General features: G+C 38.8%; 2 protein-coding genes across 3 annotated transcripts; both read left to right on the top strand.

The window, feature by feature from the left end:
* Window positions 1-154: 154 nt before the first annotated feature.
* Window positions 155-3,841, top strand: eif5a (eukaryotic translation initiation factor 5A). Its single transcript, XM_048174507.1, has 5 exons — window positions 155-277; window positions 1,340-1,530; window positions 1,613-1,717; window positions 2,613-2,744; window positions 2,828-3,841. Exons 2-5 carry the CDS (start codon window positions 1,363-1,365, stop codon window positions 2,888-2,890), a joined length of 468 nt encoding a protein of 155 aa, XP_048030464.1. The 5' UTR covers window positions 155-277; window positions 1,340-1,362; the 3' UTR covers window positions 2,891-3,841.
* A 1,928-nt stretch (window positions 3,842-5,769) lies between these two features.
* rpl22l1 (ribosomal protein L22-like 1) lies at window positions 5,770-9,212 on the top strand. 2 transcript variants are annotated; one of them, XM_048175174.1, is made up of 4 exons: window positions 5,770-5,924; window positions 6,220-6,324; window positions 6,662-6,783; window positions 6,874-7,137. In XM_048175174.1, exons 1-4 carry the CDS (start codon window positions 5,916-5,918, stop codon window positions 7,016-7,018), a joined length of 381 nt encoding a protein of 126 aa, XP_048031131.1. In that variant the 5' UTR covers window positions 5,770-5,915; the 3' UTR covers window positions 7,019-7,137. The 2 variants fall into 2 exon arrangements, with proteins under 2 accessions (XP_048031131.1, XP_048031130.1); XM_048175173.1 differs by having other exon boundaries at window positions 5,870-5,924; window positions 6,594-6,783; window positions 6,874-9,212.
* The last annotated feature ends 971 nt before the right edge of the window (window positions 9,213-10,183 follow it).

The following is a 10,183-nucleotide window of genomic DNA, read 5'->3' as shown; positions in this document are numbered from 1 at the left end:
TTTTCCAAGTCATCTGGTGGTAAAATGGTAAAAAGTGTCCCAATCACCGTGTGTGTGTGTGTGTTTATATAGGCTATATATATATGGCAGGTGGCACCATTCATGAAGTTCAATCATGAGTTCAGTCCACGGATCCTAAGCACTAAGAGGCACTAAGCATACGCTTCAAGCCCAATCCAGCCTCATTTCTGCAGAAGAAGAGGAATCCCGCCCACTGTACGGATGCCGCATTAAAATTGGCCGCGCTTGCGCGTTGACGTTCCTTTTTTTCTTGGAAGTAAGTGCTGCATGGAAGCGTGTTAGAACTGTGACGAAAAATTACACAGAACTTTCCAATCTTTATGTTTTCTCTTAAATGCTGTCGGACTTGAACGTGCGCATCTTGGTGGTGAACGTAACCGGATCGTCGTGAGAAAGCGCGTTACGGTGGTTCTTTAATGCGGCTTGTGGAGGGGCTCTCTAGTTCGCAGGCCGCGAGCACACACACAGCGCCGCACGCGCGAGGCCTTTCCCCGCGCGCGCAGTGACTTAACTGAAAAAGAGACACGTGAGAAACTTTAGCTAACCCGCACGAGACCTGTTTTCCCCCCGCTTTTGTTAGTTAAGTAATATTTTACCTGTCGTAACATATTTATGTGTGTTTCAAATGCTCAGTTACACGGAAGGATGGGGCGTTAGCCTCTTAGCCGAATCATTGATCAGCGGCGAAACCACGTTGACGTGCGCCACGCGAATCAGACGCGTTTCGCGCGGTTTATTGTTAGCGTTTCTGTAAACGGTGACGTTGAATCAACGACTTAACGAGATACTCCGCGTAGTCTTTTTATAATGAGTCTTTATGGTGAAGCCGTGATAATTTAAGCTAGTTAGCATGTATAGCCTTCTGAGAGTCCATCTGGCCTGTTCGGCGTGGTCATTGTGTTCATTGAGTGCAAAATAACGACCGTAAAGTGTCAGGTGTGGCTCGTTAAGTATTTAAACGACACGTTGTCAACAGAAACGACCGTTAGCTGAAGTTGAATCAAGTTTTGACGTTTATTTGGCTTTGATTCGATACGTGGTGAAATTAGAGCAGCAAGATGCGGCGGGGTTGAGTGCTAATAAATAAGTCGTTTAATTAGTGATTTCGCTATAAAATAGCTCCTTAACTTTTTGGTAAATGATTAATATATAACTGCTATGAGCTATTGAGTTTATAAGGCAGCCCTGGTGCCTGACTGTGGCTATCTCGTGCAGTGGAAACCTGACTCATTAGCACGTGACTTAACTATGATGTTCTTTTGTGAGAAAGTGAAAACGTACTAATTTCCCCTTGTCCTTTTTTTTTTTTTCCCTCCAGTGCCCCTTGTTTAGATCCCCATCATGGCAGATCCAGATCTTGATTTCACCAGCGGAGATGCCGGGGCTTCTGCCACCTACCCCATGCAGTGCAGCGCCCTGCGCAAGAACGGATTCGTGGTGCTAAAGGGTCGCCCCTGCAAAATTGTTGAAATGTCCACTTCTAAGACTGGCAAGCATGGTCATGCAAAGGTAATATTTGGATATCGCTTTTTTGCATGGTGGTTTTTAACCTGCGAGTGTTGGTATTAAGTACTCGAGTCTGCCTTTGCAGGTTCACTTGGTTGGAATTGACATATTCACAAATAAGAAGTATGAAGATATCTGCCCCTCCACCCACAACATGGATGTGCCTAACACCAAAAGAAATGACTACCAGGTGAGGCATGCATGGCTTTATGAAATTCAAGATTTTTTTAGAGGGAGTACATGTGACTTGTGTGCCTTCAATTATAGACTTAGGTAAAGTTGGTTTTATATTCGCACATTCGGACTTCTGATAAATTCAGACTTTCCAATAAATGTGCAATAAATTAATGTTTGCGAATTTTAAGCAGCGACATATTGACAACCAACGATTGTCAACTTACAACATTTTTCACAGTCTATCAAAATAGGCAAGTATTGTTTTAATGGCATATTTACTTGTGAATGTCCGCCGAATGTCCAATGTAGTGTGATTAACAAGGCTATTGAATACGGATGTCCGAATGTGCGAATATAAAACCAACTTTACCGAAGTCAGTTACAGTTCTCCTGACCTGTAGCCCAAGTTTTGTGCAATAAAGGCAAACTTTTTACAATCTTCAATGCAGTGTTGTCAGATTTATTCAGAATTCACCATACTTTACATTACATACATTATTACTCGTTATTTCTACTAAGTGCATTGAGTCATTTTAACTAGTTGGACACAAATTTAATGTGCTAGTTGTTGGTGTGCTGAAATTATTGGCATGTTTTGCATTGCTTTTTGAAGACTTTTTGAGCTCTTAATGTTCTTGCGTCCCAAACTGAAATGGTCAGTATCTTTCTAGGTTTATTTTCTTTTCAATTTCCTTTTTAGAGCATTATTGGTTCAGTGCACAGCTGATATTTTGTATTTCATACTTTGAGTTGTTTCAACTTAATTGGTTGCCTGAGGTGAATCTTTTCCACCAGAGAAACAACACAACACAGCAACGCTTTAGCTTTTCTTAGACGTCTAGATATTCTTCTGTTACGCAAAATCATTTCTTCCTTTTTAAAAGAACAGTGTCCTTGTGTTTTCCTAGCTGGTTGACATCAGCGAGGGGTTCCTCTCTCTTATGATGGACAATGGTGACGTGCGTGAGGACCTGCGCGTGCCAGACGGTGACCTGGGCAAAGAAATCGAAAGCAAATTTGCAGCTGGTGAAGAGATGTTGGTAAGTGCACCGGTTTGAATGAAGGAATTAGTTTTTAGCTGCTGCTTGTCAATGTAAAGCACTCATTGTTTTTTGTTTCACAGGTTACTGTGCTTTCAGCTATGGGCGAAGAATCTGCAGTGGCTGTCAAACCCATGACCAAATAGGAAGAGAGACTGGGCTGCTCAGGCTGCAACATGCTACACTTTAACAAATCTCTTGCATTTGTTTTTTTGGTTTTATTTGTCACCAAAGCTATGGCCTTCACAAACAACCTCACATTTTTGTTGTGATTGTATTCCTTTTTTCTTCTCCTTCCAATACTGTGCTGGACTTGTCGGGTCAGTTGGCATTCTCTCGGGTAAGAAGTTTATTATTGTCAGTGTTTACCCCTCGACCTCCCCCATTCCACTTTTTTTTTTTTTTTTTTTTTTTTTTTTTTTTCTCTTCCCCTCAAGTTTTTACCACTTACATTCCTGAACGTTAAATAATGGGATCCATTTTTCCTTTTGTATTCTTGAATTTCTTAATAGTAACTAGTGAGCAGGATTTATGCAACGTGTTGCGAAGAGAGGAAGCCCCCAACTGACACTGAACTTATTTTTTTTTTCCTCTCCCTTTCTGGGTGCCATACTTTTACTTTTCTCCTTACATGATCAATGCCATTGCTGGCACTATGGTTAATTTCTCTCAATTGAATGCCTTTTTTCCCCCCCAAAGTGAGATGCACACTGGTAGTTGGCACTTCCTTGTTCTTGCAGTACTTTGAGTACGTTCTCAAGTAAAAATCGCTATGACCGAGAAATAAACTCCAGTGAAATGTCCTCTTAAATGCCAGTCTCTAATTGTACAGAAGTGGAAAGGATGTGATGGCCATGTGCGAATACCTCTGTAACCCAATATAGCAGCCAGCTTGATTTTGGCTGTCAGTGACGACATTAAATAAAGTGTTGAAGCCTGTATTTGTCTCCAGGTAGGCTCTTATCAGTGCTGCCCCAGAATGAGCTCAGGCTCTTGTTAAGGACTGAATCTTTCATGCGAGTTCTAATCTTCCTTTGTTCACTCGAGGCCTTTGTCACCTGACTGGAGAGAGCAAAAAATAAAAACCTAATAGATTACCTTTTCTTTATTTTTTATTTTTTTTATGAAGCACTTCATCAGTACTGAAAGAAGTTCCTGAATGCTGGTCAAGGTGTTGCTTCATATACACAGCTGATTTTTCTTCTGGTAATATTTAACGTGAGCTCTTTTATCTCTCAGTCTGTGGAGAATGAATATCCTTGTGTTTAAAAGTTACTTAGTCTAACCTGTCCGGTCATTTGGGACGACTTCATTTACTAAGGTACAGATATTATACTTTATTCAAAAAGTGTCTGTTTTGAAGTATGATTTTAGGTACATCACCTAAGTGTTCAGTAGCACAACATGCGATGTTTATGTTCTTGAACTAAGACGGTACAAAATATACATTCATGTGTATATATTATGTGTATTCTTTAATGTCTATTGTATGGTTTTAAATGCTAAATTTAAGGTTTAAGAACTTATATAAATGGCATGGGACATAATTTTAGAAAGTGAGGGCATGGACCATAACTGGGAAGGAAAGACAAAGCTTTGTTGGGTTGGGCTGCCAAATCCTCTGCATGGGTGGAGCCAAACGCTCATTTCCCACTCGTGGCCGGGTGCCCAGACAACACTGACTCAATGAAAGTGTTGCACTTCAGTCTTGGAGACATGTGGCATTGCAGTATATTCAAACACACAAACTTCATCCATCAACTGGCTCCTAGTGAGCGCTCTCTCATATGTTCAGTTATGTCTTTACATGAAGTATTCAGATGGATTAATTTCAAATTTTGCTGTTGTGTAGCTGAGTGACATTAAAAATTTAACCAAACAAACAGGAATCTTTATGTGACTATTTAAGTTTGTTCAAGATTTGAAATCTGCCTAACAACTGGCAGCTCAGGTTTTACCCATTGTGTCTGCTGAGGCCTCACCCAAGTTTGTCTTGGTATGTCTGCACAATGATGTAAGGATGAGTCATGATTTCTTAGTAGGCCAGTCTCTGCCTTCAAACTTTTGAGTATACATGGAAAATAATGAAAATCAGATGGGAAAATCACAAAATTAAAGCATGCAAGATATATTGCATGTTCATTGTATGTTAAACGGGATTGTCAGCAACGTCCAAATACATTCGAGCCATGAAGTAGGTAGCCTACGTATAGGGATTACACGAAATATAAGATGGAATAAAGTCATCTCGATTAAATGGTAAGTGATACAAAAGACATGTTGTGGCTGTGGAATGCATAACTTTTCAGACTCGGGTGTATTTGCATGCTGAAACAGAATAGCTATATATTATTAACATTTTGTAGTCAATTTGTAATTGACTAATTTAAAAAAATTGGAAAAACATTAAATCTTTCCATGCGAATCGAACAACTAGTGAACAACTCTTTCGAACAGTTCGTTTCAAAGAACCGGTTCCAAAAAACTGATTCTTTTACGTCATGCATAATTATATTACTTCCCCAGTGTGCCATATATATATATATATATATATATATATATATATATATATATATATATATATATATATTTTTTTTTTTTTTTTTTTTTTTTTTTACATGTGCTTAAAAAGTCAAATCCTCGGTTCACTTCAAATGCTTCTACTTGACTCGAGAACCGCTCAGAGAGTCAAAGTCAGACCAGTTCATTTCGAATTGTTCTGGGGAGCGTTTCCCAAAACCATAGTTGCTAACTAAGTTAGCAATTTTGTTGGTTGCAATACAATTTCCCATTGCCAACCAACTAAGTTGCTAACAGGTTAGCAATTATGCTTTTGGATAACGCACCCCAGATCGGTTGTGTGAATCGGTTCAGCCTGATTAATTCAAAAGATCCGACTGTAAAGAACGATCGTTCACAAATTGGACGTCGCTAATCGGGTATCTGTATGCTATGCTAATACATAAGCGAACTGATACAGACATTATGGTCATTATAACGTAGTTCAAACAGCCTTTATCGTAACATGATTTTATAGGAATTGTAATCAGGCGCTAAAGAGAGTACCTATTAAAAGACCTGCACCAAACCGACAGCCAATCAAATACGAGAAATTTCGTGAACTCTTGCGCGGACATACGGCACTTCCTCTTTCAAGCCAACCTCACCAAGATGGCACCGGTATGTGTCGACCGGAGACAGCTTTTTATGTTAAATGCATTTTATTTTTTGCTTTGTGTAAACAAAATATCAGATATGATATATTTGAAAATAATATATCACCCAGAGTTAGTTTTTGCATATGAAATAATATTTTAATTCATTATTTTGACGTACACTTGGCAGACACGTGGATGAGCATTTTAGCATGACATGAATTCAAACATAAATGTATTTGATTATGACAGAGTTTATAAAGCAAATATTAACATTAAGTTCAGTTTTATTTATAAAACATATACATATGTTTCTTTAGAAAAGGCAGACCGTTGTGAAAAAGAATAAAAAGGGTGCTGGCTGGAAGTTCACCCTGGACTGTACTCATCCTGTGGAGGATGGGATTCTCGACTCTGCCAACTTTGTAAGTAAACTAAACACGACTTATATGATTGTCAGGGTTCTTATGGGCATGGAAAAGTCTTTGATATTTTTTTACTCAATGTTTTTTTTGGCTAGATGATCAAATTAATGTTTTACTTTTTTTCTGTTAAATCTGTACATTTCAATTACATTCACTATTAATTTCTGATCTGAATATCCTTTAACCTTGCATACTTAAATTAAAACAGTATTATAAATATCATAAATTGTGTGCAGGTAGTTGCATCACTAATGGCGTGTCATAACTAGGGTTCCCTTCCCTAGTTAAATGCCTAGGGTTCTCTTCCCTAGTGGTCATGCTGTTTTATTACTAACAGGAAACATTTCTGAAAGAGAAGGTGAAGGTTAATGGCAAAACAGGCAACCTGGGAAATGTAGTGCAAATTGTGCGTCAGAAGAACAAGATCAACGTCACATCAGAGAAGCAGTTCTCTAAAAGGTGAAATTAGTTACATCAACTGATTCTGTTGTTTATTATGTGTTTTATTTAAAAGTATTACCTATATACTAACAACCCCATGTTCCTCAGGTATCTTAAGTACCTCACAAAGAAGTACTTGAAGAAGAACAACCTGCGAGACTGGCTGAGGGTGGTGGCATCTGATAAGGAAAGCTATGAGCTGCGCTACTTCCAGATCAGCCAAGATGATGAAGAATCTGATGCTGATGAATGAAGCTCTGTCTTGAAATATGTTTGATGGGTGTATCAAGGTCCTGTTTAAGCGGTCACATCTTCAAATGCAGGATTACATGTTTTGATATCTGCTTGTAAATAAAAAGATACACACAGAAATTGAGTGTCTTGTTTTTTCAGTTGTAGTAAATGCTTTATTGTAAATCAAGGTGGAGTAAGTTAAATAAGATTTAACAAGCTGGTAGTGTTTGATAAGGTAGAGTGAATATATTGCAATGATGATTAAACAATAGTAGTAGTAACAATCCCTTGAGTGTATTTGAATGAATGAAGAGATACGAAAACAATATTAGAAGTTAAAGAATACAGAGCACCTTGATGTTTTCATATTTAATAGCATCAGTAAATGGTGAAACAACCAACAGTTAAATCTTTAGGAATAAGATTACAGGCCATTTTCAACTCTGATTGATTTAACTATAGGTAGAAGAAAGATTTAAATCAATATACATACAAAAACAGTCTGATTTATCAAAAAGCATTTTGGTTATATGTTTGAGTTGTGTGCTGCATTAAAAAATATTTTAAATATTTCTCATTTGACCTCTTTAAATGTTACAAAATTAAATATTAATTTTACATAATACATGGACAGCAAAAGTACTCACAGTGACAAAAATATTAACAAAAAGCCACAGCTATCACTTGCAGTGATATTGATCTTGGTTAACCTTAGTTGGCAGTTAAACTTGTCAACTTCTAAAGCTCACATTGATAGCATTAAGTTTTATCTTGAACATATTCTTCACCTAAGGTCAAAGGTTAGTGAAAATCTTATCAATAGACAGAGGTAGACCAATACAAAGGTCTTGAATTAAATGTATTTGCATTGATATGAGCGACTTTACTATAAAGACCTCCAATGTGAAAGGCAGCCTGATTTTGAGCCTTCAGCCAGGATGTTATCCACCGCTGTGCACAGAGAAGAGGCTGAAGTGGTGCCATGGACCAGCACAGGGAGGAAACGTATCAGAGAGCGATTTCGTGCTACTTTGGCAGGGCTGCTGGAGTTGGAGGTCCTGAGAGTCAGACATAAAGCAATGGTGGAGACGGCCCTGGGAAAACCTGAAGCCGATCCTGAAGATTCAACTTCAACAAATAATCAGCATCATTACTGGGTGGATAAAGACTCTTTCCGACTAAAGCTCAGGCGCAGTTTTTCAGAGGAGGCCATTCATGAGGCAAGAAAATCCAGAGGAATTGGGTCATGTTCCAGTCATTCATCTGAGGACCTTCTTCATCATCAGTGCCTGACGGAAAGCAGCTGGCATCACCAAGAACTTGACTCGCACATGGAAAGTCGGTCAAGAGCAAGCTCTGGTTTTTGCGATAGCAACTTTGGGGATGTTTTTACCCCCTCTGACAGTGACGATACTGTCAGCTCCCTCTCCGCATCTTTGGCCTCCTTAAAATACAGCTCTTTTGGAGATAGAGAATGTTTCACAGATGAGAAACCTCTGAGACGCCGACCCATTTTATTGCAAGAGCATAGAGGAGTTCAATCCCATTTTTCCGATGAGGCGATTCCCGAGGATGGTTTCCGATCTGTGGCGGATCTGTATCCAGACTCGCACTGGCCAGATGTTTCAGACATACTTCAGCCCAAAGTGGTCCTGCAACCCACTTACCGTTCTGACCTTCCAGGTCACCAGGGCATGGAAGTGTATCGCTATCCCAGTCCACTGCATGCCGTGGCCCTGCAAAGTCCACTATATGCACCACACAGCCCCCAAAATAACAGGAAAAAGAATGGAAGACATTTTTCTGGAAGCTCTACAAGCTCCTCGCTGAGGCCAGGCTTGGCTCGTCCCTGGAAGGTTTCAGAACATTCATGTTGCCTGGCAAAATCCACCTATTTATCACCCAGCTTACTCAGGAAACACACCAATTCTTTGAGCAGGAGCACGCACTTTGAGAAGCACAAACGTGAGGAGATCATTTTGAAACGGGCCCGAGTTCAATGCCACAGTCATACTGCTTCGCCAAAAGATGGAGGGATGCCTTCACGGCCAAAGAGAGGCATGCATCGCACCAGCTCCTTACACAAAAACAAACCATCCTTCTATTCTTTTCAGTCCACATATCTGCAGAGAAACAGAGAAGATGCGAGTTGTAAAGAGCACAGCAAACAAACTTTGAAAAGGCATCTAAATGTATAAAACCTTACAATGAGACGGATAGCTGCTTGGACCAATCTGATCATGTGCAACCAAGCTGTGTTGATGGAGTCTTTTCACTGAAACTAATATGCAATGTTGTGATAAAGGGCTGCAAATTAAAGACATGATGTATGCAATGAGAAAACTAATTTATCTGTTAGATGGTTCAATGTGATTAAACAGTGCATGAAAAAACCTCAGCAGTCTTTTCCTCTGTGATTAAATCACATTGTTATGTGGCATGTATGTTATCATCAGTTTTCTTTGTGAGAAAGCTTAGAATGTTGAAATTATGTCAGAACGAAATTGCAAAATATATGAAAACTTCATCGTTTCATAAGTTTAGCTACAAGAAGGTACATGTATCCTAATAAAATCGCTTAACTATTGTTTACAAAACACTTTTTGTATTTTTTAAGGTTAAATCTTAGAATCGGAATAAACAAAAGTCGTAAAAAAAAACGTTTTTTTGCATGCAAGTATACATAGATATACAACAGGTATCTTAAACATTTCATTTACGATAAAAATTTAGGGGGTCAACAAACTCCCCCAAAATTCGCACCCTACTTAGTTTACAGTGTATGCTCAGGATTCGTCTCGTTGCAAAGCCACATACTCGTTCACATTTTTATTTAACATATCCGTTTATATCCACCAGATGTCATCAGAGATCTATTGGGTTTGTCTAAATGTGAATTTAACTGTAAAGCTGTGCTCATGTTTTTTTTGTTTTGTTTTTTTTTAAAGAAAAAGAAAAAGCGTTTAAACATTTGCTTTTTGTCTCCTTTCAAAGTTAAATAAACTCTGACAAGTTGTTTCAGTGTCAACAATAATCATTTCCCCAAAGTATTGTTCCACTGACCTGGCCTAGTGGGCAAAGATTCAGGTTTGTTCTAAAGAAATGCCAGGCAAGAGCCATTCTTCAGAAGTTTTTCTAAGGGGGGGGAAATCCATTCTCTAAAAATTTTTATCTCTGTGATCCT

Source organism: Megalobrama amblycephala, linkage group LG22, assembly GCF_018812025.1.
Source record: "Megalobrama amblycephala isolate DHTTF-2021 linkage group LG22, ASM1881202v1, whole genome shotgun sequence".
Classification (NCBI taxonomy): domain Eukaryota; kingdom Metazoa; phylum Chordata; class Actinopteri; order Cypriniformes; family Xenocyprididae; genus Megalobrama; species Megalobrama amblycephala.
The sequence above is the reverse complement of the archived record's forward strand: the minus strand, read 5'-3'. Positions and strand labels throughout refer to the sequence as shown.

Coding starts and splice junctions, on each gene's coding strand:
- eif5a (XM_048174507.1), top strand. CDS start 1,363: ATGGCAGATCCAGATCTTGATTTCACCAGCGGAGATGCCGGGGCTTCT. Junction 1,718..2,612: donor CCAAAAGAAATGACTACCAG/GTGAGGCATGCA, acceptor GTGTTTTCCTAG/CTGGTTGACATCAGCGAGGG. Junction 2,745..2,827: donor CAGCTGGTGAAGAGATGTTG/GTAAGTGCACCG, acceptor TTTGTTTCACAG/GTTACTGTGCTTTCAGCTAT.
- rpl22l1 (XM_048175173.1), top strand. CDS start 7,938: ATGTTATCCACCGCTGTGCACAGAGAAGAGGCTGAAGTGGTGCCATGG.